This window comes from Equus caballus, unplaced genomic scaffold, assembly GCF_041296265.1.
Source record: "Equus caballus isolate H_3958 breed thoroughbred unplaced genomic scaffold, TB-T2T haplotype1-0000035, whole genome shotgun sequence".
Lineage (NCBI taxonomy): Eukaryota > Metazoa > Chordata > Mammalia > Perissodactyla > Equidae > Equus > Equus caballus.
In genome coordinates this window covers 662,101-688,226 of record NW_027221806.1, presented here as the reverse complement: position 1 = coordinate 688,226, position 26,126 = coordinate 662,101, and the positions used below count along the sequence as shown (strand labels likewise).

Sequence of the window (26,126 nt, the reverse complement as noted above, 5' to 3'; positions counted from 1 at the left end):
AGTCTGTCTAAGTGGAGTTGCCTTTCCTCCAAACCCCTATTGTAAGGGTGGGTATGTGTGCAGTCCATGGTGAGACCCCCATATATCTGTAACCTGGTGCATAGTCTGGGACTCACCTCTGGTTCATGAGCTGCAGATGTTCTGGGGGAGACCAACCATGGCTCCACCAAGGCCGTGAATATCAGAGGCGGCACTTCCATCCTGATAGGTGAACTGTACACATTAAGGGCAAGATCTTGTATATTCCTATTAAGCATAGATGGACGGAAGGCAGCAAGATCACCTTCCCAAAGAGGGGGATGCCATGCCTGATGACCTCCCTGCAGATAGTGTTTAGTATTCAAAGAACAGCCCAGTGCCTTTTTGGAATAAGGCATCAGTGTGCTGTGCAGTGCCTGGATCAGCCTCAAGGTGGTGATGCCTGGATCAGATTGAGGAGGGGGCGGGGGGAACAGGACAGGGTCACCATATGGATGATGATGTGGCATAAAGCTTTGTTCTACCAGCAAGGTCCTTCTTTCCCCTCTTCATTTTTTCTTTCCTCCTGGCTTACTCCAAGTCATCTTTTCCTTACTCTCAGCTTTATTTTATCCTGGGAGGTAGGTGGCTACTTGGTCAACATTGTTACTACTGGCAGCTGAGTGATGCTTTTGCTCTGCAACAAAATATCATTTGGCAGTCTGAAGAAATACCTACAGAGGGGAACCACTTCCCCCAGGTGCCTTTCCAGTAGGGAAACCTCAGTGTAAAGTTTAAAGTATTCTTCCCTAACACATTAATATGACTCACATGACAGATTCTTAAGGCGTGTCTGTGCTGTTGCTAGCCCCTCCCCCACCAGCCCAGGATCCACTGCAGCAATACCCTCCCCCACCCCCCAAATCCCATTTAGGGTTCACCCCCTGTGGGGTCCTCTGGTCACTGACCTCTAAATCATGATGAAGCCACTGTTTTTTCTTCATTGTTGTTTTATGAATTGCATACCTATTCTTGACCCTCTTCGGATAGAGAACACCTGTCTTCCCTACTCTCTGAAGGATGTAAAACATTCAGTGAGCGGAAGGTGTGGGCTGCTCTACACTTTCGTTAAGGCTAAGCGAAGAGGCAGGAGGCAGAGCCCACCTCCTCAAACTTCATCAGGGAGGAAATGGGCTTTTGGGGGCACGTGATATCGCTTTGTCAACAAGAGCTGCAGAGCACTGGTGACCTTTCAGAAGCCAGAGGAAGCAATCAGTAAGAGCTGAACTCACTCCTCCTTTTCCCTAAGCACAAGCCCTGAGTTACCTGAAACCCATGCCCCCAACACAGGACACAGAAAAGACATCACTATTATTAGAGAATCATTTATTGGGGAGAATTAATATTCTCCACGAGAAGGAATTATTTTGTGGTGGGAAATTTTCCGCTCTCGAAACGCTGGAAAAGCGTTTTCTGTTGACGTAGAGACGGATCCCTAAACATAGTGCCTTTAGCAGTGGTGAGAACAGCTGGAGGCCCCTGGGCCGGCTTGACGCCTGCAGGTGGAGCTTGGATGGGGCACATGCTCCCTGCGGGGCACAGATAAGGGACGCTTCTGATCCAATAGCTGATCTTTAAGCGCCACGACTTTCTGAGGGTGTCTGTTGTGGTCTCTGATCCGTCTAGAACATGTAGGATAATTCTGGCCAGCAAAGACAACTTCTTGGTGGCAGGACTTGGCGTTTGGCACTTTACAGGAGGGAGCCCTGTAGTTGGAAGGATGCCCCTGGACGGGCTCTGCCTGGGCCTGCTCTTCTGCCTTCTGCTCAGTTTTCACAAACTTCCTCAGGGAAGGAAGGGGCTCTTGAGGGCGGGTGACCTCTGTTGCACACCGCTGCCCCAGTTTCTCCACTGGGAACTTCCCAGGGACCGTCCTGGTCTTCTGAGCCGTGGTGGTCCCAGTAACGGCAGCTCTCCCTTTAACCAGGCCTCTGCTCTGTGCAGATGATATGGGGCGGCCCTTTTCCGGGGGATGGTCTTGCTTTTTGCCTTTTGTCCCAGGACGAAGCCATTGAAAAATGTCGTTCAGCTTTTTTCTGAACAGACTTTCAGGAGGAGGCTGTGCCTTCTGTGATGAGGTCTGGGAAGACTTGCTCCCAAGCGTCTCCTCTGATGCTGTGATCTGAGTAGGGAAACTCTTTCTTGTAGGTTGGGATGTCCCCAACCCTGCATCCCCTCCACCAAGCTCTTCTTTGTTGGGGCCCGGAGGGCTCAGTCTCATTGTAGCTGGTGGGAATTTCTTATCCTCGGACCTCTTTAGGTCTTTCTTAGGGACCCAAGGCTCCTGCCGCTGCTGTCTGCTGATCCCACTGTCCTCCAGATGGACACGCAGCACCTGGGAAGCTCCCATGTCCCCACTGGAGACACCGTGGGCATGAGTCAGTGAGGCCTTGTAAGTCAAGCTCTCTGAGGCAGGGGACCTGTCAGTGTGTTGGCCTTGGACCTGGCTCTGATTCCTCCTCTCTAGTTTTGACTTTAATTCCCCAAACAGATGTTCCTTAAGATCCGATGACTTTGGGTCTTGGGGAACTTGTCTTTTTGGTGCAGGGCTTTCAATGGTCCCAGTAATTTCTATTTTACTGTGATTCTCACGTATCATTTGGGAGCTTCCTGGCTTGCTGGTTGTCAACACACTACCAGTTTTTGACTGCAGAGCATTGAGCTCCTTGGCCCTGAATATGTCCCTGGCCGTGTTGTACATGGAAAAGGGTTCCGACTTCATCTTTTTGTCCTGTCGCCCTTCTCTTCTATCACTGGAACTCACTCTCTCATCTTTTGTCTCAGGTTTGGCACCAGCTTGCCTTGCAGGCAGCTCTGGGGGGCATCTGTTGCCTAGTTGAGTAAAGTTCTGACTCGTTTTGCCTGTGATGCCACATGTGACAGGCAGATGAGTCTGCCTGGCACCCTTACTCCTCTGAACAACCTCTGCAATCTCTTGGTTGATACCAGAGGGTGATTGTCTCGGCACCCCTTGTCCTTCCCTGCCCATAGGTGATGTAGCAGGGCAAAGACGATCCAGGACCAGGGCTGAATTTGTTGTTTCCGCTTTTTCTTGAAGAACAGATTTAGAGCTTCCTCTGTGGGGCTCGAAGCCCTCGGATTTGGAGTCGACTTCCAAAGTTGGGTTATTTGAGGGGGGACAGTAGAAATAGGGCAAGGACTGGGATGCAGCATCTTCCAATTTAAACGCCTGTATGGATTCAAGGACCCTGCAGGGCAGGCCCCACTCCATCCTCATACGGAAACTTTTAATATGGGTTTCCATCATCTGTTGTGCACTGGAATCAATGAAGCAAAGCTCCTGGAAGGTATTCAGGGAGGAGTCCCCACCCACTGAAGGTGGCAAACTCCTCTGAGTTATTTGGGTGCGGGGTTTGTCAGAAAGCAGCAATGTCTGCTTGCTAGCATGCCATGAACTGCGCACCGTCCCAGGGAGCCGAGCCTCACTGATTTCCTCAAACTTCTTGCTCAAATGTGCTTTCAGGACATTTTCAAGTTGCTTCTGATCTAGACTTTCCTCCAAGGCCCTTGAAGCTTTCCCTGACAGACTTGCCATGTGACTATTTAGGTCTTTCTCAGAGTCATATGCCGGATCCTTATCTGAAGAGCTCTCTGGGTCACTCAACAGATGAGCTTTTGGGCCGTTCTCTGGGCTATGCCCCTGATCCTTCCCCATCTCCTTCTCTACCTGAAGCAGTTCTGAACCCCTCTCATGGAAGCTTTTGGATTGGCTCAATCCAACATTTAGATCTTTGTTCACCGAGATCCGTGAGAGTCCACGATTGCTTTCTGACTTAGCTATCTCTGAGAAATCTCTTGGAGGCATCATCAGTGACAGACACTCACAGATCCTGCGGGGCAGGCCCCACCGGTGTTGGATGAGCCTCTTTCGAAGGTGATGTTCCAGTTTCTTCCTCAGCTCATCACTGAGAGGAAACTCTACGGGAAGGGTGGAGATGGAGGCATGGGCCTGGGAGGCCTGATGGTAAGGAAAGTTGGGAGCTGAAGAACAAAATTCTTCCTGAGATCTTTGGACTACAGAGGGGGAACCCCACAAACTTTCCTGTTGCTTCTGCAACACTTTCCATTCCAGTTGTTGAATTTCAGATGAGGTGAGAGACTCTGATTCATCCGGGGGTCTATGGTAACACACTCCACAGATCCTTATCTGGGGTAGAGGACCAGATGGTAGGATTGGGAGTGGGGATTTAAGGTGGGCCTGGGACTTGACCTGAGTGAGAGGTAGGGGCTGGGATTGGGGCAGGGTTTGAGGCAAGGGTTGGGGCTGGATCTCAGGCAAGGATGGAGGTGGGCGATGGAGAGGTACTGGGGATTCTTGGCCCATGGAGGCATTTGAGATGGTATTGAAAAGGAAGATTGTGGTGCAGTCACGTGAGTCACGGATAGCAGAGGGCAAGGACTCGCTGTGCAGAGATGGGAGACCCCAGAAGAGCTGCATACATTTTTCCTGTAAATGGTCCTCCAAGATTTTAGGATATGGGGGCTGCTCATGCATGTGCAGCTCCTTTGGTTTGCCTGCACTGCTCCAGAAAGGAAGGGAGAATGCTGAGTCACACTCATCAGCATTTGACTCTGACATTTTCCCCGAAGGATTTAGTTGGTGGCCTGGCCTAAGTTGTTTTGGAAAAGAGCCCTTCTCCTTCTCCTTTTCCTTCCACATCAGGAAATCACTCCTCTTTCGGACTTGTCTCTCCAGGAGTGCCAGGACATGAGGGCTGAGAAATGAGAGGTTACCAGGCTCTATAAGGTTAGCTGTAGGGTGTCTCTCCAGAGAGGACTCTGGAGAATGGAGGGCAAGAAACTCTCGATTAAAATCACGTGGTGCCAAGGTGGAAGGTGCTAAGAACAAGTCTTTGGCACAAGCTTGCCACCAGGATAATTCTGAAATGGACAGGCTTGAATGGTCAGTGCCTCTGATTGTTGGGACATAAGTGGACAACCCCCCAGGGCTATCTGGAGATGAGTTCTCTGGAACAGACTTCAATAAGATGGAAACCGATTTAGATTGAGTCACAGTTAAAGGGTGGTCTGTCGGTGGTGAGACAGACAGGCTTGGTGGTGCGTGATGACAAGCCAGTGAGTCATTGGGATTCATTATCTGGGGCAAATTTGGTAAGGGGTTAATATCTTGGGAAAGGGTGCGGTCAAGAGAGAAGATCGTATTCAGAGACAGAGTGGCCTCTGGTTGGAGAATAGGACCCGTTGCCTGGGTGTCATGTGGTGGGAGAGGGGGAAGGGCAATGGGTTGGGGTGGGGAATGGTCTGCTGGGAATTTGGACTCCAAGGGAGGAATAGGCTCTGGTGGCATAGAGTGACCCGGTGGTGAGGGTGAAAGAAAGTCAGCTAAGGGTGTCATTGGGTTAGGTGAGAGAACGGAGGGGGGCGGTGGGGAAGGGTCAGGTGGAGGGGATGGTGTTAGGTCTCCTGGAGGGACTTCTGAGAAGGCAGAGGACAGAGTGAATGATGACTCAGTCCCAGAAGCTGTGGAAGCCATAGAGGACACAGAGGCAGTATCATCTTCCAGGTCCTCCAGGAACAGCAGCCGATTGATTTCAGCAGTTGTGCTATTACACACCTCACAGGAGGGGTCTGGGCATAATAGTTGACGAATGCGGGTGGTATCGAGAGGCCGGCCTAGGGGCCTGCGGGAGACAGGAAGTAGAAAACTGTAGCCAGGACCAGAACAAGGAAAGGAGGACCTGCTGGCCTGTCAGGGGAGGGGCCACCTGAAGCCTGCTGCCCCTTCACAATGCCCCACATCTATGACTTCACCATACACTCAGCAGCCCTCACCCCAAGGCCTTCATTCACATACCCGTTCCTATGGCAAACCCCTCCCATGACTACTGCAGGCTGTACTGAATCCCTGGAATTGCAGAGAACATGTCAAAGAGGGATCAGGAAAGAAAAGACTAGTCACCTTTTCAGAATAGAAATTAGCCTCCTTTTCTCCTCTGTTTCCCTCTGGTAGTTTCTCCAACCTGGGAAACCAGAAGAGTGAATTACATGTAATAAAGGTAGAAGCATAGGTGTTACACGGGAGTCCCTTTATGGGAGACCCTTGGGATATTAACGGGATATTAACTCTGAAAGCCCCAAGAATCAGTAGATGTGGTCAAACGGTCAATGATAATATTAATAAGGTTCACATGTGTTTGTTGCTTCATTTATAAAGTACTGTCACATACATTATCCCATGGGATGTTCAAAACCACCATGTGAGGAACATAGGTCAATGGTTACCTCAAAGAGGAGTCTGATCATCCAGGAAGTCAACGTAGTTTCACAAGGTCAGGACACAGAAGTTCTGACTCTTGGCGTCTCCCACGGCAACCCACTGGGCAACACCCATTGTCCAGGCCCATCACTGCTTCATGCCCAGAGCTGGGCAGAGCAGGAATCTGAGAAATGTCTCGGGTTCTGACTACCTTCCCATGAGCCTTTCCTCTGAGGCCTCTATTTTCTGAGAGGGACTCTATCTAGCGACTGACATCCTCAGAGACCATGGACCTGGGACCTCATGGAGAGGACAGGATGTGTCACCCTTGGAGAGCTCAGGTGGGATAGGTGGAACCTTACCACTTGATGTTCCACCTTTTCTTCTCCTCTTGGCTCTGCCCTGACGCTGAGAACAAAAAGAAAAGAATGAGGAGCGAGGACTTAGTTGGCTTGCTCCTCTCTCTAGGAAACTCAGATATTCATCCAAGATTAATGTCACTCTCTATTTTTATTACTAGCACTTTGTGTGCTTTCCCTTTCTGAATTTCTAAAGGTGATAAGATACTTTCAATTTTTCCTTCTTTGAAAAACTCGAAGGAGGATTTTTGGCTAGAGTCCACACTTGATATTCTCAGTCAGAAGTCCTCTGCTCAAGGAGGGCATAGACTCTGAGGCCCCCAGTCACATCTGTGCTTCCTCAGATAGGACCCTGTATCCTGGGACAGAGCTCACACTCCAGTGTCTGCTCAGAGGCTCAGCCCTGCTCTCCTGATCTGCCCAGTACAAAGGACGGTTTGGTCGAATGACGCCCGTCATGGGAATGTGACTCGTGATCCAGTGTTGGGAACAGTGTTCTCCTACACAGAACCCAAACTCTCTAAATAACCTAATGCAGGGCCGTGAAATCACTGATGGGATTTTATCCGGGAATCCTCCACCACACCCAGATGGTCTGTGAGTTTTAAATGGGAAACAGTCCCAGCTGAACCCCTAGTCCTGCCTGGCCTATTCCCCTAGAAGGATGATGTTCTATCCTCTATTCAGACTTGCCATCTTAGGAGTCTCTCTGGACCAACTCATTTAAAAATGTGGGACTAGAAATGGAAACAACAATAAAAAATCCCTGTTGGTGGCTTGCCCAGGGATCCTTACCTTTTGGTAGATTTTGGTTTTCCACAAGGTTGGTAAAGATGGAATCCCCACCAGGAAGCACAGGAACAGAAGAAGCAACCACAACCCACACATGATGCTGAGGTTATAGTCACTATCTAAGAATGTTGAGCAGATGCTCAAAAACAACTCCATATGGCTATTCAGAAATGAGAGAACATTCCATTGACTGAACTCCATTTTCTGAATCGCAAGGCTGCCTGAGGCAACTGAGCTCTGAGAGTGTCCGCACTTGCCTATAATCCCAGGCCTGCATCACAGAGCACTGAAGAGTCACAAAGGGTTTCAGAGGGTGGGGGAGGGGACATGAAGAGGGTGTGCCCATGGCCCCTTCCTCCCACCAGCCCAGCTGATCTCTCCATCCATCCTGGGCCCTCCAGGTCCCTCTGCCCTACCCTGCCATCCTATTTTCCAACTCTGTCCGTTCATGAAATCATACAATTACATTAATGAAATTTTCTGCCTGTTCCACCTGTACTCCAGATATTACCTGGGCCCCCTTTACTGTTTGGAGAGCTTGACTTTGGTTTCACCAATTCCACTGCCTCGAAAGTCTGAAATGCTCCCTGGAATTTTTGCTTGTACCCAGACATTTACACTCAGAATCATATATGTCCTCAAATCCATCTTTCCTTTAGAATGTTTTTGCCTTACATGAACCCTGATATAGAACTTAAAGTTCTTCTTTACTCATTTGGTTTTGTGAATGTTGAATAACAAATTTTAGTTTTTTGCTTCAGTCAGCCTTTACCATCTTCAGCCAGTGGGGCTGACTCAAATAATTGAAATGAGTAATTCATTATTCAACACTCACAAGACTAAAATCAGTACAGGCGTACCTCACTTAATGAAAGGGAAATGTTTAGAGAAATGCATCATTAGGCACTTTCACTGTTGTGTGAACATCACACAGTGTACTTACACAAACCTAAGTGGTAGAGCCTACTACACACCTAGGCTATGTGGTGCTACCCGTATGGGACCACTGTCATATATGTGGTCCATCAGTGACCGAAACATCGTTAATATTGTTACGTGGTGCGTGACTGTGGTGGATGACAATGACAAAACGGAATACCATTTTCAAGGCTTCTAAAATGGAGCTGGGAGGCCATTAAGGAAGTGGGGCTTATGCTTGTACACCACATCCACCACCAGATGTTAACTGAACTTTTGAGCTTTACCTGACAGCAGAGGTCACATCTTGAAGTGTTTCCTCATTCCAAGAAGGGACAGTCTGCCTAGGACCAACTATGTTCTGGCAAGTCAGCTCACCCCATGCCAGAACCAGTCAGTAACTGTTCACTGTAGACCTTTGTAAGCCTGTGTCCTTTCCTTTTATCTACCCCTGCCTCCTTTGTCTTCCTAGGAGCACATTTGAGCTTCTACTCGAATCTACATCTCCTGAATTGCAATTCTTGAGACCCCAAATAAACTTTTTGGTTCTTTTGCAGTTTATGCCTCTTATTTGCTGACTTTATATGGTGACAGAAGTGGGATCCCTAGCTACTGACCTTCAATTCTGGTGCCACTTCACAGACACAAGCAAGGTGCCTGCAAAGAATCTTTTGTGCTCTGTCGTCTCCTCCTGGTGGCTCTGGTTCCTGGTGGTAAGTCCTCCTGGGCCTGGACCTCCCATTTTTGGTAGAGGTCCAGACTCTTTCTGTAGGCGTCCTTTGATACTGGTTCTGGCCATCCTTCCGTTGTCAGCTTTGTTAGAAACTTCTGTTTCTTTCACTCCTTTTTTGGGCCTTTGATCCTTTGGTAAGTTCATACAGATGAGAAATCCATTTTCTAAGAGGACCACCAAAGAACAGCCCCACTCTGGGACTCCTGCTGGTTTTGTCTTTAAAGAATACAGACCTTCTACATGTAGATTTTTGTTCCACTGGGCTCAGATTACTCAGGGTGATTTAAGGCTTCACTGGCCTAAATGGGGCTCCTTTGAAATTCCTAAATTGGTTTATCTGTGCACTCAATTGGAAAAAGCCTATCAAACCAAACAAGTAAAATGGGAAACTTTTTAACATTGGTATCTTGAGGCCTCTAAATGAAACACTGAAAAGGACACTTCCTTGCAAGCCATAACAATGTCATAACTAAGAATTTCAAATGATTAAATGTAAATGCCATCGATAAAAGAATATTAACTCCTCCTGTATTCGTCAGGGTTCTCTGGAGAACCAAGGAGATTATCTATATATAATATATATTAATATTGCTATATAATAGAATATATAATCCATTGTATCTATATTTAAATTCATTTATTTAGTTCTATAAATTACATATATACACTCAAAATTTATATATGAAAGAAACTTTGGCCTCACCCCTAACTGCCTAAAAGAATTTAAGACAGAAGGCCTGTTCCAGGAAGGAGCTGTCAACGTAGGGAACTCTAGATGTGGTAGAGAAGAAGGTACCTAGCCGGGCCCATTTTACACAAGTTCTCTCTCATTTGTTTAGAGATGGCCCAGCAAACATTTGGTTTTCTGTCTCCTTGTGAATTGGCTTCCTCCTCTTTGAAGTCCCAAACCATGACCCCCAACCCCCGCGCCTTTGTAAAATATCTAAACCCTAACCATAGGCCTGGCAGACACGCTGTGGACTGAGCAGCAGCATGAAGACCAGGGTCAACCTGATGACATTGTGGGTGGGACTACTGGCTGTTTGTCCACATCCTTGTCCTGGGTGCCCAGGAAGGCAGTCACCCAGCAACTTGCAGTGAGGTGTGGCGTGTGACTATGTTTCAGCCAATGCAATGGGAGTGGAAGTGGTGTGTGCCATTTCCAGGTTGGAACTTTTGAAAGCAGGTGTGTCTTCTCTGTGTTCCTTCTTTCTCCTTGTGCAGATTGGTTGCAGACAATGATACAGGCGTCAGGAATGGCGGAGCCAAGAGACGGGAAGTCACGGGTGACTGACACACCCTGTGGAAGAGAACCACCTGCCCAACGCGAAACCCACCTTGGCCTGTAAGGTAATCACACATAAATTTCTACTCTCTGGTTATTCTTTTTCGGGATGTGCTTGTTATTTTCTTAACTATTATGGAAATATTTCAAATATGCAGAAGAGTACATAGTATGACCTCTATCTCCGGCCCCAATATCCAGAAAGAACAGACGTTCAATTCTGCCCTATTTGCTTCTGATGTTGCATTCATTTGCTGGGGCTGCCATGACAAAATGCCACACGTAGGGTGGCTTAAACAATAGAAATTTATTTTCTCACGGTTCTGGAGGCCGAAGTTCAAGATCAAGGCGTTGGCCGGTTTAGTCTCTTCTGAGGCCTCTCTCCCCGGCCACTTCTCCCTGTGTCCTCACACGGTCTTCCCTCTGTGTGTGTCTGAGTTCTAATCTTCTCTTCTTACGTGACTATCAGTCACATTGGATTGGAGCCTACCCATGTGACCTCACTTGACCTTAATTACCTCTTTAGAGGCCCTCTCTCCAAATACAGCCCTATTTTGAGGTCCTGGAGTTAGGACTTCAACATATGAATTTTCAGGGACATGATTCAGCCCACAATGATATCTGTGTTTTTAAGAAGCAAAATGTTGCCGTCACACCTAAAATTCACATTTCCATCCCGTTCTCCTCCCTCTCTCATCATAGGTATCAGTATCCTAAAATTAATTACATTCTTTATGATTCCAAGAATATCCATGTGCATGGCTCCATTAACAAAAGATTACATTTTTATGCATAGTCAAGACATACATGTGTATGTCTCCATTAACAAATTCTTACATTGTTATGCACTTAAAAAATGTACAGGAACAGCATCACACTGCACATGTCCTTCTTTGATTCGCTTTGGGCTATAAATGGGGAAGGAAAAACAGCAGCCGAGGGTAAGAGAATAAATAAACGGCTTATGCATAAAAACCCAAAAGGACAGATTTCCAAGAGCGTCGCGGTTGGTGACCATGTGGAGGTTCTGGGAGAGAGGTGGTTCTGGGAGAGTGGTTACCTGGAGAGGGCGTGGAAGCTCAGTGCCCTTTCCCCATGTCTTGCCCTATGCGTCTGTTCCATCGAGCTATTCCCGAGTCATATCCTTTTCTAATAAACAGGTAATCTAGTAAGTAAGAGGTTTCTCTGAGTTCTGTGAGCCGCCCTAGCAAATTCGTCGAACCGGAGTAGAGAGTCTTGGGAACCTCCTACTGACAGCCAGTTGCTCAGAAGCATAGGCGACAACCCAGACTTGCTGTTGGCACCTGCAGTGGGGGCAGTCTTGTGGGGCTGAACCCTTAACCTGTGGGGTGTGATGCTGTCTCTGGGTTCATAGTGTCAGAATCGAGTTGAATTGTAGGACACCCAGCTGGTGTCCCAAGAATTGCTTGTTGGTGTGGGGGACTCCCCCGACCCCCAACCCCACACACATTGGAATTGGTACCAGAACCCAGGAACAAACTGTGAAAGATAAGCGTCTTAGCTTGGGTTCCCATAACAAAATGCCATAGCGTGGGTGACTTAAACAACAGAAATTTATTTTCTCACCATTCTGGGGGCTGGAAGCCTGAGAGCAGGATGCCAGCATGGTCAGGTTCTGGCGAGGGCTGTCTCCTCAGCTTGCATAAGGTCCCCTTCTCACTGAGTCCTCAGATGGCGGGGTGTGTGTATGCGTGTGAAGAAACAGAAAGAGAGATCTCTTCCACTTCTGATGAGGCCACAGTCCTATCTGATTTAGGTTCCACCATTATGACTTCATTTTCACCATAATTACTTCCTAAAGACCTTGTGTCTGGACATGGTCACAACGGGGGTCAGGGCTTCCATTATATGAACTGTGGGGAGACAGAATTCAGTCCATAGCAATAAATAAAGAGCAAATAAATAGAAACAAAGGTTTGGCATTTATCTTTATCATTTCCTTTCTTCCTGACTTTACTGTCTCGCTCTTTGTCTAGCTTCTTGAGCAAGCAGCTCGTTGGTTTCTAATTTTTCTTTTTAGATAAGTATATTGAAGGTATCTTTCTTCGAAGTATTGTTTAATTCCGTCCACCAGATTTTGTCATGTAGTGCTTACAGCTATAATATTTCCTAAGTTCCATATGAGATCCCTTTCAACGCAAGGTTCTATAAGTTCCCGGCCATTATTATTATTTTCTCATCTGTCGCTCCTTTTACAAGTATGTAATGTTCCTCCTTGTCACCATGTTGGTTTTGTCTGGAGCCTTACCTCCAGATTTCTATAGATATACTTTTTTATTGACAAGTAAAGGACAAAATGAGGAAATATCTTTGCTATATATAAGCGTGGTATCAGTCTACACTCCTGGGACAGTGTAGACTTCTAATCTGTCACTTATCCACCTTTGTGAAAAGGAATTCTAATATTGGCTCACTGAAGTCATTTTGGTCAACAGCAGAGGAAATTGATAATATGTATGTTTTCATCAGTCAGATAGTCCATGTTGTGCTGTATTCACAACAAACTCCTAAGTCTCAGCTAAAAATAACCAAGGTTTATTTCTCAAACATGCTCCATGTCATCAGGGGCTGGCTCTGTATTATCCTTGCTCAGTCTGGAGGATTGAGTAGATGGCAGCTAAAAGATGCTCGATCCAACTTCTTGCACAACTGCCAGGCAGGAAAAACACACTCCCACTGTTTGCCAAAGGTTCTGTCTGGAAGAGACAACCTCACTTTTGCTCAAGTTTCATTCACCAAAGGCTCACAGAGCCACCTCTGACTTTAAGGGGCCAAGAAGATACATCCCTTCTGTGGGCCAGAGAAGAGCCGACAATATCTGGTGAACAGCAGTAATAATAACTATACACTGTGCTCTATTGTGCCTTCCAAAGCTTACTTTTGCTTTTTGTTTGTTGATTTTTCAAAAATTCCCTTCAGTTATGTGAGTTACCATAAATCCTTCTAGTCAATTTCTTTAATAAGAAAACTGAAGTTAGCCAGAGTTAGCTTCTTTCGCTTAAAAAAAAAACTAAGGCATTAGATTTGGCGTTATAAATGTCACTGAGCGGCTTAGGAAAGTGAACTTCAGTTTACACCTTGGGCTGGTTTTGGAGAAAGGGTACACACCGATTTTTCAAGGATAAGGTTTTAATAGGAAAAGAAGCAGGGCATGGCATGAGCCAATATTTAGGTCCGAATAATTACTGGTGGCTGCAGCATGTCAGGCAGGGAGCCAGCTGTTTTTGCATATGCTCTCTAAGTCAATTTAATTCTTTATAAAAACAATATGAGGTGAGTCTTACTATTCATCACTTACATATGCAGAAACTGAGGGTCAGGGAGGTGAAATGACCTGTCCGAAAGTCACTTAACTAGCAAATGATGGCTTTGTTTCAACTCCATCATCTGATCAGGCAGAGGTGAAAGAGAAGAATGCAATGTGTGCTTTTGGGTAGTGGGTACTGTTCGGTTTGGCAGGACTGTGGGATACATGCAAGGCGGAGGGGCCCTTGAGTGCTAAGGCAGAGAGTTGGAGTCTATCAGGTAGGCAGTGAGAGGAAGGTTTCTGCATCAGAGAGGGCACTGGTGGAGCCATGCCTCAGAAACATTGATCTGCTATTGTCCTCTACGATGAAGAGAAATGAGGCACGCTGGAGGCCTGGAGACCAGTTGGAGGAGCATTGTAAAAACTCTCATAGGCCTGAATGGGCATGGGTGTTGGCAACGGAAAAAGAAAAAAGTATTCTATCAAGTCTCCAGACGCCCAGGGAATTGCTGAACGAAGTCTGAGTTCTCCCTATGTAGATAGCTCGTACTTTCCATTATAGGTTTCTCAAGAACTGGCTCCCAGAAAAAACCTGGATGGAGAACAAAACAGGTAAGTGCCCAAGTGAGAAATCTACAAAGCTCCTCTCCCCAAAAATCACCTCTTCCCCATCAGTTGTGGGGCCTAACATTTCACCAACGGGGTTCCGTTCTTTCAAGAGTCTCTTATTTAAGTAGGACTATCTGTGGACAAGAGGGAGAAGCGACACTGGGAAGTGTCCTCATTAGCAGCATCCAGGCAAGTAACATAAATGTATGAGGGCACTCTGGGGGGGCACCGTGAAGAACAGGGCACATGCTCCATGTCAGGGGGGCCTCTCGGTTCTGGCTGAGGGGCCCAAAGTTGCAGGATCTACTATTTCAGCAGAAACCTCATAGCCAAATTTTTTGGGAAAGTCCTCAATTTTACAACATTGCAACCAGTTTCAACTTCTTAATATCACTGCGCTGGCCACATTCAGCTCTTAATTTGTTACCAGTTTGCCACCTCTAGGTTAACTGTTAGTACCATTTTATCAAAACCTTTCCAAATTTGAAAGCACATCTTTAGTAAAACTAGCTACAGAGCAAGTTCATTTGGATTGCCGAGAGCTGGGATAGAGAAGTCTGGGAGCCGGGCAGGGACTGTAGGGAGGCCCCTGGACCACGTGCTGGGCATCCTGGTGCCTTAGCTTTGAAAGGGAGATGGACGACAGCAGTGACAATATTTGCTGCAACCGGGCCCTCCTGGGCGACCACCCAGAGCTGGGCTTGGAGCCGAAGGAGGGATGGGCAAGCTGTGCTGCTCCCAGCTCCAGTTGGCCCCTTCCCATTAACATTACAGGAGTGCAGTTGCGTGGTGTTTGAAAAAGCATCCCTAGTTCCACGAAATGATTTACAGGACACCAGACTCTGCATTTCAGAGGTCTCCGGTGTACCATAAAAAATATATTCTAAAGGAACAATCTTTATCTGAGCTGAAGCTGCAGTGAAGGAAGCTCACGTCCAGCTGAGAGCAGCCGTGAGCTTCTGTTCACTCAGGGAAAAGTCTGTGTTCATGTTATTGGAGCAACATTTTTTTCTCTCTTTGGCACTAGGTATCTAGTTAATATTTAGACACTATATACATTTTCTTTCAACTGTTGTCCCTGTTATGTGATCAAACAAAACCGGAGATGCCAAGCACATCAGCCCTGTAGGTGAAAGCAGACCCTCCAGGCACCCAGCTGTGGCTAGCAGGGTAAACAGGACTCACTGGAGCCAGCCTCTGGGAAAGACTGGCGCCAGGTGCGTGCAGGGCCAGCCCCTGCCCCCAGGAAGCAGAGTTCGCTGGAGTGCCTCAGTTGACTGCTCTGCCTCTTCCTGCCATTCCAGCCTCGCGTTTCCTCTACCTCCCTGAGCAAAAGGAAACAGGAAGCAAAGTCTAGTCTTGAATGTTCCAAAGCCTTATGATGTTTACCATTCCCCCCAGGAGAGGGAGGTGAGGGCCGGAAATCTCTCTGCAAAGAAGATACCTTTTTTTTTTTAATTCAATGAAGTGACGCACAGACACAGCAACACAACTTCTCTCTGCTTCTAAGTTGTTAAGAGCGATGATAGTCTCAGTCTATTTTAGTCCAGGGAAATCCGAACTCCTTTAGCCGCAATGGCCCCCAAGGGGCGCATGTGCATGTGTGGTTCAGGGTGTCCAGGAGGAGACAGCCTCTCCTTTTGGAGCAAAAAGCATAGTCAACCGGTGGCGGGACAGAGGCAAAAGCTCTAGGGCAAGGAAATCTGGGGGTTTGTGTCAAAGCTCCACCAATCAGGAGCTTCAAGCTAAGATGGGGAGGCTGGAAAGATGGAAGTTGGCATGGGAATCCTGGTATGGACAAGAAATTCCTCCTGGGTCAAAGGCAGGAGGATGTCCAGGAAGGGAGAAGGGCGGGTCATGGATGGACCGAGTTTGCTTGGAGTCCCATGAGAAAAGGGGAAGCGAGAGCTCACCACCTTGTGGCCCCCAGCTTCCTGGTGTGCGGCTCTGGCGGCAGGTGTGGGGCTCTAGTCTCTGAAAGTATTGGGAGAGGGAAGGAGAAACTGGCGTCCCAGGCTCCCAGGGGAGGGGAAGCACGCGGGGTTGGGCGGCAAACCCCTCCAGCGTGAATGCGTTGCGGGGCGGGGGGCGGGGGGCGGGGGGGGCACGATCTCCGCTTTGCCAGGTGCCCCAGCCCTAGCGCACGCCTCCGTTCCGCGTCCCAGTCCGCAGGCGCGCGCGAGGCGCACTCACCCTTCCCTTGGCGACGCGCGGGGCGCGGCGCGCGCACGGGTCCCTCCGCCTCCCCTCCGCGCCTCTCCTCTCTTCCGGCCGAAAGTTAGCAGCGGGGAAGGAACTCGGGGCTGCAACAGCGCGCGGCGGCAGAGGCTGAAGCGGGAGCCGCGGCGGAGCCGGGAAGCGGGGGCGCTGCAGACGGAACAGGTGCAGCCGGCGGGTCAGTGAGCCCCCCCTCGTGGGTGGTGTAGGGCCACCCGGACTCCGCGGGAAGAGTGGGGAGTGGGGCCATGCAGCCGGGCTCTCCCCTGGCGCAGCGGGACAGCGGCCAGGGCCGGGGGTGCAGCGGCGTCGCTTCACGCAGCCGGGGCGCCTGGGCGGCGGCGGCGGCGGCTGAAACTATGTCCGGGCAGCGCCGGGGGCTGCCGCCGCTGCCGCGAGCCGGGAGCCGCGGTGGCCCCGTGGCCCGCACCACCTCCGCCTCCGCCTCCGCCTCCAACTCTCACCGCGCCGCTGCCGCCCGGCGCCTCTGCTAAGTGGCCGCCGGCGAGCAAGTTGCTTTTTCTGTGCACCTTGTCCCTGTCCGTCACCTACCTGTGCTACAGCCTCCTGGGCGGCTCGGGCTCCCTGCAATTCACCCTGGCGCTGCAGGAGCCGCCGCGCGCCGCCGCCGAGCCCCCGCCGAGCCCGCCGCCACCCTCTCTGCTGCCGCCCCCCGTGCGCCTCGGCACCCCCTCGCAGCCGCCCGCGCCGACGCCGGACAACGCGAGCCGCGGGGAGCCCCCGGAGCCCTCCGAGCAGCCCGCTGCCCCCGGGGCCGACGGCTGGGTGTTGGCAATCGGCGGCGGGGGCGCTCGGGACACCTGGCTCCGGACCCTGCTGGCCCCTGGCGAGATGATCACTGCGCCGAGCGCGCTGCTGGAGTGTGAAGCGCAGGAGACCAGCACCACCGACGAGGAGCTCGCAGGCCTGAGAGCGGCCAACGGGAGCATCGAGAGGCGCGGCGCCCTCAGCATCCCCGACTATGGGGAGAAGAAGCTGCCACGCGCTCGTCATCGGGGTCAAGAAAGGAGGCACCCGCGAGCTGCTGGAGGCGATCCGAGTCCACCCGGACGTGCGGGCCTGCGGGCCGTGGGCATAGAGCCACACTTCTTCGACAGGAACTACGAAAAGGGGCTGGAGTGGTACAGGTAGGACTCTGGGCTTGGCGCAGGGGATAGATGGGTGGGGAAGACCCAGAGGGAAAGCTGCGGCTTCCCACGCCCTTCGATATCCAGGCATCTCCCCGAGAACCCTTCGCCCCACGAGGGCTCTGCGGACCCTGGCGGGCCTGCTCGGGGGAGCGCGGAGAGGACTGGAGGCTGGCCAGGGATCACTGTATTTCAGGGTTAGGGGAGCTGGTGTCACACTGCCCTGCCTGCCTCAGGCTCCTCACCCAGGGAGGTGCTTTCTGAAGCTACCTAGCTCCACGCCTGGGAATCCCCAGCCCAGGTGCCCGCGGGGTGTTTCCCAGCCCGGGCTCTTGTGGGGCTCTGCGCTGCTGCGTTGGGGACGCTAAGGCATGAAGCAGGATAGCTAGATTGACTGAAGGGCTTTGAGATCTCCTGGAATCTCTCAAAATCGCCCTCAAACGTATTTGCGTCTCTGGAATCCGACTTTAGTATTTTCAGGTTAGAGCAAAATGAACAGGGAACAGTTAAAAAGATGATGCTGGCGAGTTTTGGCTTGCTAGAAAAGACTGAGGATGTTCCCCATCTCCAGCAACCCCGGGTTGCTTTGGCATCAGGAGCATCAAGGTCTGCACGACAGTCGGTGCCCTAAGAGTTTTTACATCCTGCACCCCTGCCCTTTCTAGCCGTCGCCTCCTTGGCAACAGATTAGAGCTTCTGTCTTGTGAGATGTTCATCTCCCTTGTCTTCCACCGTCTCCCAGCGGTGAGGGAAAGGAGAGGAGAGTAGAAAGTTAAGTGCAGGTAAAATAACTTAGTGATCCGGCTTTCTGGCCCGCCGTAACATTTAAAAAACACTGGAGCAGTTGCCCAAAAGGCAAATCTCCTTTACTCCCCCCCCCCCCTTTTTATCTCTTTCTGAAAAACATCTGGATGGCTGGTCCCATCTCTGTTGCGTCTCAGTAATTAATTGGAATTGTCAGACAAACACAGGCTTTGTCAGCTAAAGTGGTATTATCATCTTCACAAGGCCAATAGGTAAAATAAGGATTGTTTCCTGACGAGTTGCCTTGCTGTTGAAGAGATGTGCTTTCTAAGTTTAAATTGTAGCCTGCGACAGTTTTAGAAATAACCTGACTTCAGAAATATATAGTAAATGTGTATTATATAATAATATATATTGCTATATGTATTATATAACATCTATTATATATGAATATATAATATGTATTGATTGATTTCTTCCGCTTTAGAAAATACGCCTTATGCTTTCAAAGCTTGAGAAAAAGTAGACTTAGGCATAAACATTCCAGCAGGTTAAATGGAAACAGCAAACGTGTCTGTTAATGTCTCGTCTGTTTCAACAGACGAGTTGCAACATTTTAGGAGGCTTCAAACAGCCCCTTCCTATCAAAACAGAAACCAGTCAATGCCTGCTTGAACTGGAAAATCAGTATTTATAACATTGCAAGTCATGGCTTCGAGTTTGCGATTATAATTAAAAAGGTGTCAGGATGATTAATGCAACAACAGCAAACCAGAGAAGGAAGGGGATGTTTGGGAAGGTTTCGGTTGTTTAATTGTTGGTTGTAGGAATGTTCTGATTTCTGCTGTGGGGCAGCTTCAGCCCTATGAGGGTCACTGTGGTCTTTTCCAGTTCTAATTTTAAAGCTGTGTATCTTGTGAGAAGTGTCAGATGCCCTTTGGGGGAAAGGAAGGCTTGAAGATCAGATCTTTCCAACGTGTGTTGTGTTGCTTTGTGGCAGCTGGAAATAGAGATGGGGTGTTTGACTCAGGTGACTTAAAATAACGTTGATGACGTGTGCGTGGTGGAGTGTGTGTCAGGAAGTCCCATCGTAGGGTCCGGAGAATTTTCTGAATGAAAGGATAGAAGATGCCAGATTTTCTCATGTTGTTTTACACTGTGGCTGGGAAAGGAAGGTATGAACCGGCCTCGCTGTCATGACATGGCTACTGAAGATGTCATTCCAGCTCGGTGGTACTCTCAGCCATCACTTGTGGTATTTGGGCCTTGTGGTATTGGGTGTCAGTATTTGGTAGCCACCTGTAGAACTGTTCCACTGGAGAGGTGTGGACAGAACTGGATCCTCTTGATCCTCACTTCAGAGGACCATGCGGTGTCTCTGTGTCCTCGATCTGCTACGCCAGTGACTTGCCTGTGGGAGACCCTTATGCTCAGTGGTGCCGATTGGAAGTGCGGGAGGAGAATCTGTCTAACACAGAGGTAATCATTAGCCACCCAAACCTGGCTGTTGAGAAGACTCCCAGAAACCCGTTGGACCTGCAGGAGCCAAGTGGGCTGGCACTGGCCTTGGACCGCTCTCCAGCCTTATGAGGGACAGCAGTGCTTTGAGGACATTTGTGGGAATTTTACTTGCTGCACCTCTTCAGGCTCCTCTCTCTCCCATGTAGGAAGAGGGGATGACAACCTCACTCTATTGTGGAAAAGGAAACAGTGGCATTGATTCAAACCAGTAACAGAAACTCTTCCTCTTGGTTCCCTGGTGCAACTGCGTCTTTTCAGTGGTGGCATCACTACTTAAATGGTTATACCACGTATTCTGCCTGAAATCTTACTCTACTGTTTAACTGGTTAGAGATCCACGGGTTAATTAAAGGCTTTGATTTCCCCCCATATATTTATTTTGTTTTTGTTTTTCTTTTCAGTGTGTTTCCCAATAGCCTACTAATTCTGCTAGTGTTTCTGTTCTGGTTGTGTTTTCAGCAAGAGGGAGAGCGAGAAGAAATTGGGGCTGCTCTCGGCACAGCTGGCTTGGGGTTTCCTCATATCCAACTAGGCAGCCCTAGCAGTTTTATTTCTGGTGTCACTCCAGCTGTGTCTAAATCTGGGTTTTGCTTTCTTCTGTGCTGTTGATCTAACGTGAGTCAAAGACACATCTGAGTTGAGAACATGTGCATTGGATTTTCAGGGCAGGATGGACTGATGGATTAGGATGTGTGTGTTAAAGCTATGGAGAAGCAAGCCTCAGTTGGTGGATGGACAGAGGCCAGTGATTAATAAGTGGGAGTAGATTAAACCCTCTATTCCTTCCTCTGTCCACCCCCCAAATAAAAGGGTAAAGCCAGAACACACCTTTCAGTATGAGCTGATACACTCTGGCTGGGCAGAGACCTGAACTCTCCTAAGGGATGGGACCTTGTGGCAGGCCAACTGGCTGCCACGGCAGAACTCATCAAAGTGACAGAGACGACTCGAGCTGTGGCCTCCCTCGTGGTTTACAGACTGAACAGTAACCGTGACCACTTTGCTCTGGGAGCCACTCAGCTCCAGGGTGCTGAGAAGGGACCCTCCACGGTTTCCAGTTGTCTGCAGTGGTAGCAATTAATAGGCAGGTCCCGTTGGCTGGGGGAAAATAACTCAGGAAAACAGCTTCAGTCATGCTCATGCCACACAGAGGAAAGTGGTCAGCACCATTATGCGCATGTGGTATTTGGAGAGAATGAAAGAGGACAATGGAAAGGCGCTGGCATTGATTGAATGCCTGTGATTGTGGTGGTTGGTGCTTCACAGACATGTTATCACATCGGGGTGTCATGATGAGGCTGTGAGTTAAACAGCAACATTCCTGGTTTACACTCCAGGTGGCTTCCGGAGGGTGAACCACTTGCTGAAGGTTGCTCAGCTGGTCAGTGGTTGAGTTGACCACATCTGTCCAATTTCACAGTGCTGGTTTCTTTCCCTGTACCACGCTGCCGCACAGAAAGTACTAGAATGTGTTTTCCTTCTTTCATTCAACAAACACTTAATAACGTTTACCGTGTGCCCAGTACTGTTTTAGGTACTGGGGATAAAGTGGAGAAGAAGACAGAGGGAGGACCTGTTCTCGTGGAAATGGCATCTTTTAGTAGGGCGTTAGGGGAGACAGCAAACAAACGAGTCATTCTTTTAACCTTTTTAATGTGGCTGTGGAAAACTTAAAATGACGCTTGTGACTCCCATTGCATTTCCACTGGGCAGGGCTCCTGTAGAGCAGTGCTTTTTAAACTTGAAATGCACATGGATCACCTGGGGTGTTGTTAACATGCAGATTCTGATTCAGCAGGTCTGGGGAGGGGCCTCAGACTCTGCATTTCTAACTTCCCAGTTGATGCTGATGCTGCTGATCCCTGAACCTCACTTTGAGAAGCAGGAGTCTAGAGAGTAATTGGGGTGTGTGTGTGTGCATGCACAGATGTTATTTTAAGTCAAATGGTTAGGGGAAACCTCTCTGTGGAGGGGATGTAAATGAAGTGAAAGAGTAAGATCCTTCCATGTGGAGATCTAGGTGGAGAGGTTTCCAATAGAGGGAACAGCAGGTACAAAGGCCCTGAGGTGGAAACAGCCCTTATGGCCTTACAGAGTGTTCTTTCATTACTTCAAAAGCAAGGTGTTTGTAGCTGGACAAAATTGGGTTTTGCAACTTACTAGTTAGATGGTCTTGGTTGGATAACTGATTTAACATCACTCATTTTCAGTTTGTTTATCTGAGAATAATTCCTTCCTTGCAGGATTGTTGAGAGGAATAAATGAAATAATAAAAGTGAATGTATTTTCTAAGCAAAAAGTGAGTATCCTAGACCAAAAATCCAAATGGACTCAACTGCTGGGTTTTTCCATTTCTCAAATCCTTTTGGTCTCATATGCCTTACCTTCTGTCACAGCTGTCTTAATAGTGAGAGAAGAGTCTGTTATTGGGGGTGTTTTTAGGAAAAGTCTACTAATGATTGGCTTTGCAGTCTACATCTGCTTAACCTCTTAAACCAAGGGTCACCAACTCACATGCCTTCTGGGCCCACAGCGATTGTATAAATGAGTGAAATAGACCAGGTGGGGAGAAACTGGGACGCACATGCTCTGTCTAAAGGGGCAGCTACGCTTTTCCACGTGCAAATGTGGCATCAGGGTTATCAGATCTTCCAGTTGGTAAGAGAAACTGGAAATCCAGTTTTTGATGTGAAATTATCTGGTGTTTAATGTTGGCAACAGACGGAAATTTCTTCTGAGCGCAGTGTGGGCCAGCACTGCAGACAAACAAAACCCACCTGTGGGCTGGGTACAGCCAGCCGGCTACCAGTCTGTGGCTCTGGCTTAAACTCATTTCGGAAAGTAACTGGCACACCCGTACCCTTTGTAGTTGTCAGAATTGTGGCTTCTGTGTGCTGTTTTAGGTTAGAGTTTTCCTCCTTTGCAGATTTTGCAAGAGCGTGGGGCAAATACCTCCCAGATACATTGCAACAACAGCAAAAGGAGCTGGGTAGAAAGAGGAACATTGAGGCAGAAAAGGACAATTCCCCCCAAAATTTCCCATTTGTTCCCAATGAACATTTTCCAGAAGTTGAGAAAATTTTCAGCTTTTCACTCATTAATGAGGCAGTCCCCTATTTGATCCATATTGATAAACTATACTTATATAATAGGTTCTGGTCAGGTAGATTGAGTAAGACCTGAGAGTTAGAAAAATTGGGTTCTGGCTTTGCCTTGCCCCATCCTAGTTCTGTTGGGCGTTGGGTTACTTATATTAAATTGTTTCTTTCTCTCCTTTTCTTTTCTTTTCTTTTTTTCTAAATCCCTGTTTCTTTTCTGATGAGGTTGTATTGTCTCCGTAGGGCCCATTCGCCCACTAGAATGCTTTGATTCTGGAGCAGACATCTGTGTTAGACCCTTCAGAGGAAGCACGAGAGCACTGTAGGAGCAACATTATTTGGAGCCTGTTTTTGTATCTCTGAGTCAGAATCCACTGCATCCTCCTTGTGTGACCTTAGACCAGTTACTTAATATCACCAAGCCTCCAGTTTTTTGTCTGCAGAATGGGCTCAATGTTACTTACTTGCAAGTGATTATGTGAGGGTGAAATGAAGCGGCCCTTAAAAAGTGCCCCCACGCAGAGTGTGTGACATGATGAATTTCTTCTTCTCCTTCTCTCCTCTCTCTCCTAATTTTCCTTTTCCTTTGCTTTTCTCCTTCATTTTCCTTCAATTCCTTCCTGTTATCCTGCCTATCAGTATGGAGGGCCCTACAGAGAAAGCTGTAATGCATTTTTCATTAACAAATCGTCTTTCATTTCAAGATTATGTCTGAATGAGGGATTTCAAACCCTGAAGCGGCTCTTAAGTAGCTCTCCAGAGAATAATCCAAACCAATTCCAGAATTTGGTCTACCGTGACATGAGCCGAAGGAGGAGAAGAGTCTGATTTCCTGGGGTACCTGCAGCCAGCCTTCTCCACTAAGGGGACGGGGTATGGAAGGGAGCAGGCTCTCGGGGCTTTCCTGCTCACATGTTCTTGAGCCCACAGTAGGAATGGAGGCCGCCTGCAGTGGAGAGGGACTGAGGCATTTAGAATGCCGAGGGCATGCTTTGCCTTCCATTTTTCTGCAGAGCTGAAGGCACTGGAGAAGGCAGGACTGTTCGAGAAGACCCCGCCAAACTCCCTACGTTGCGATTTGGCCACTTTCCCTGGAGTTCTCTGGCCATCAGAACATGATTTAATTATTTTAACTTTTGTAAATCATACCAGGCATTTTTAGTTTTAAATTGAGTCAGGAGAGGGGCCTTGAGACTTTAGGTGAATGAGAGATTGCTAGGGTTGTGCGTTAGAGAGTTTTAAAGGTTTTGGGTTTGCATAATGGATGCTATTTCTGAAACTGATTGAACCACCGATCTTTCAAGTCATCTCTTGATTCCATTGGTTTCTGCGGCTCGACAAGCTCCTCTATAACTGTTTTGGGAATTTCAGTCTGAAATTATAATTCACTAAGGGAGCTTTTCAGCCCATCTTGCCATTAATTAAAAGCAAGCGGTTGATGATTTTTTTCTTAACACTCACTAGTTAGGGTTGCCTGCCTTTACTTTTTTTTTTTTTTCAGTCTTTATTTAAGAATGTGTAAAGCATATTTACAGGGAAACAAAGCAACACATCAATTAGGCAATACTTTTTTGGTTGTGAATGATAGAAATTGAGCTTAAATTATTATAAACGAAAAAAGATGCTTTATTGGCTTATGTAATTAGGAAGTCTGTGGGGTAAGTGGCTTCAGGAAAAGCTGAATCCAGGGGCTTGAATGATTTGACAAGGTCTCTGTCTCTTTCCATTCTTTGCCAGGTTTGTCTCTACCTTGCCTCATTCTCAGATAGGTTATCTCACTACATTTTAGGCAAGATGGTAAGCAGGAACCCATACAAACATTATATGTTTATTTAATTCTTTTGGAAGTAATATATATTTTTTAAATTGAGAGATTTATACTTTCCCCCAAATTACAGAATTGTTAAATCTCATTATGGAAGTCTCTAGTGTATTGTTTTTTTCTGCATTGTGTTGAATTGTAAATGCTATTGAAAATTCCAGAAATATAAAATTTTCTAAATTTTATAGTCTCTTTTCTTGGTCTCTTGAAAATTTTCAGCTAGCTCTATTCACGTAAAAATACCCTCAACCAAAAGCAGTAGTAAACCATAGAGAAGGAAATAACTTCTCCATTAAAAAAGGCTCATATGAAATGACCACACATTCAAGCAAAGCTGAGTTCCCGAAGGCCAAGAAGATTCCGTGATGGATTGCCTCTAAAGGAGAAGCGTAGACCCATATTTTCATGAGTACAGTTTTGCTGATCTAAAGATGTATGGGCACACTGAACAAAGTACTTTACTTATAAATGTAAGTTCACATTTGTGATGTCTGATCACTGAGATAATTAATAATGAGGCTACATGAAACTTAGGGTAGATAAGTGATTTGGAAAAAATTTTTCTTAAGAGCTTCTGCAAGAAATTCCTGGAGATGCCTGTGGTCCAGGTTGGGTCATGTGCTCATTCCTAAAGCTGTCGTTGTGTAGTACCCTGATCGGGCCTGGCTGATGTAGCCACCCCTTTGGCCTGGAGTGGTGGGGGGAGTAAGCAACCAGGGCTAATCCCATTGAGACCATAGGGAATAGTTTCCCCATGAAGATGAGGTGTTCGAGGGTTCTGTTGCTAGAAGAAGTGGGGACCAGTCTAGCCACATGTTTATTAAACCTATAAAGATCTACTTGGGACAGGTGTATGATCTCTCTGAGTATTTTAACCCAGAAAGAGGGACAAAGGGTTAATTTTGGGAGGTTCCATGCACTTGTTATTTTAGTTATTCATTCATTTATTTATTCATTAAACATGTATTGACTTTCAACTTTGTGCTGGGGCAGACATGAATCAGTCATGGCCAGTGATCTGAAAGAGCCTGCAGAGTGGAGAAACGGACAAGTGAATGGTTAGCTCACAAAGTAATAAAAGTCCTGACACAGTGGGGTTTATTCCAGGAATGGAAGGATGGTTCAATCTTAGGAAATCTGATAATTTGACTTATAATTTGACTTATTCTTAATACGGGTAAATGAGAAAAATTCTGTGAATTATTTGATGGATGCTAAAAGGCATGTGATTAAATTAGCATCTATTTCTAATTTTTAGAACAACTCCTAATAAAGTGGGATCTTACCCAAAGCCAGCATCATCTTTTTTTTTTTATTAATGTTATGATAGATTACAACCTTGTGAGATTTCAGTTG

The 26,126-nt window shown here is 47.6% G+C and overlaps 1 protein-coding gene, 1 long non-coding RNA gene and 1 pseudogene across 20 annotated transcripts in view; 2 read left to right on the top strand and 1 right to left on the bottom strand.

Moving 5' to 3' along the window:
* Positions 1-16,314, top strand: part of LOC138922035 (uncharacterized) — a 59,364-nt gene extending 43,050 nt beyond the window's left edge. For 10 of the 18 annotated variants that reach the window (XR_011435145.1, XR_011435135.1, XR_011435131.1 and 7 more), the window contains 3 exons: positions 8,883-9,038; positions 10,283-10,408; positions 14,174-16,313. This is a non-coding gene — a long non-coding RNA (uncharacterized lncRNA). Of the gene's footprint in view, positions 1-8,882; positions 9,039-10,282; positions 10,409-14,173 lie in introns of all 18 variants that reach the window. The other 8 variants (XR_011435136.1, XR_011435134.1, XR_011435137.1 and 5 more) reach the window with 4 other exon arrangements.
* LOC138922033 (spermatogenesis-associated protein 31D4-like) lies at positions 1,328-13,071 on the bottom strand. 2 transcript variants are annotated; one of them, XM_070258819.1, is made up of 4 exons: positions 11,931-13,071; positions 6,619-6,664; positions 5,960-6,020; positions 1,328-5,681 (listed from the first exon to the last, which is right to left on the bottom strand). In XM_070258819.1, exons 1-4 carry the CDS (start codon positions 11,931-11,933, stop codon positions 1,469-1,471), a joined length of 4,323 nt encoding a protein of 1,440 aa, XP_070114920.1. In that variant the 5' UTR covers positions 11,934-13,071; the 3' UTR covers positions 1,328-1,468. The 2 variants fall into 2 exon arrangements, with proteins under 2 accessions (XP_070114920.1, XP_070114919.1); XM_070258818.1 differs by lacking the exon at positions 11,931-13,071 and adding an exon at positions 7,411-8,886.
* A 312-nt stretch (positions 16,315-16,626) lies between the features above and the next one.
* The window catches only part of LOC138922034 (heparan sulfate glucosamine 3-O-sulfotransferase 4-like), a 144,037-nt pseudogene continuing 134,537 nt past the window's right edge, over positions 16,627-26,126 (top strand).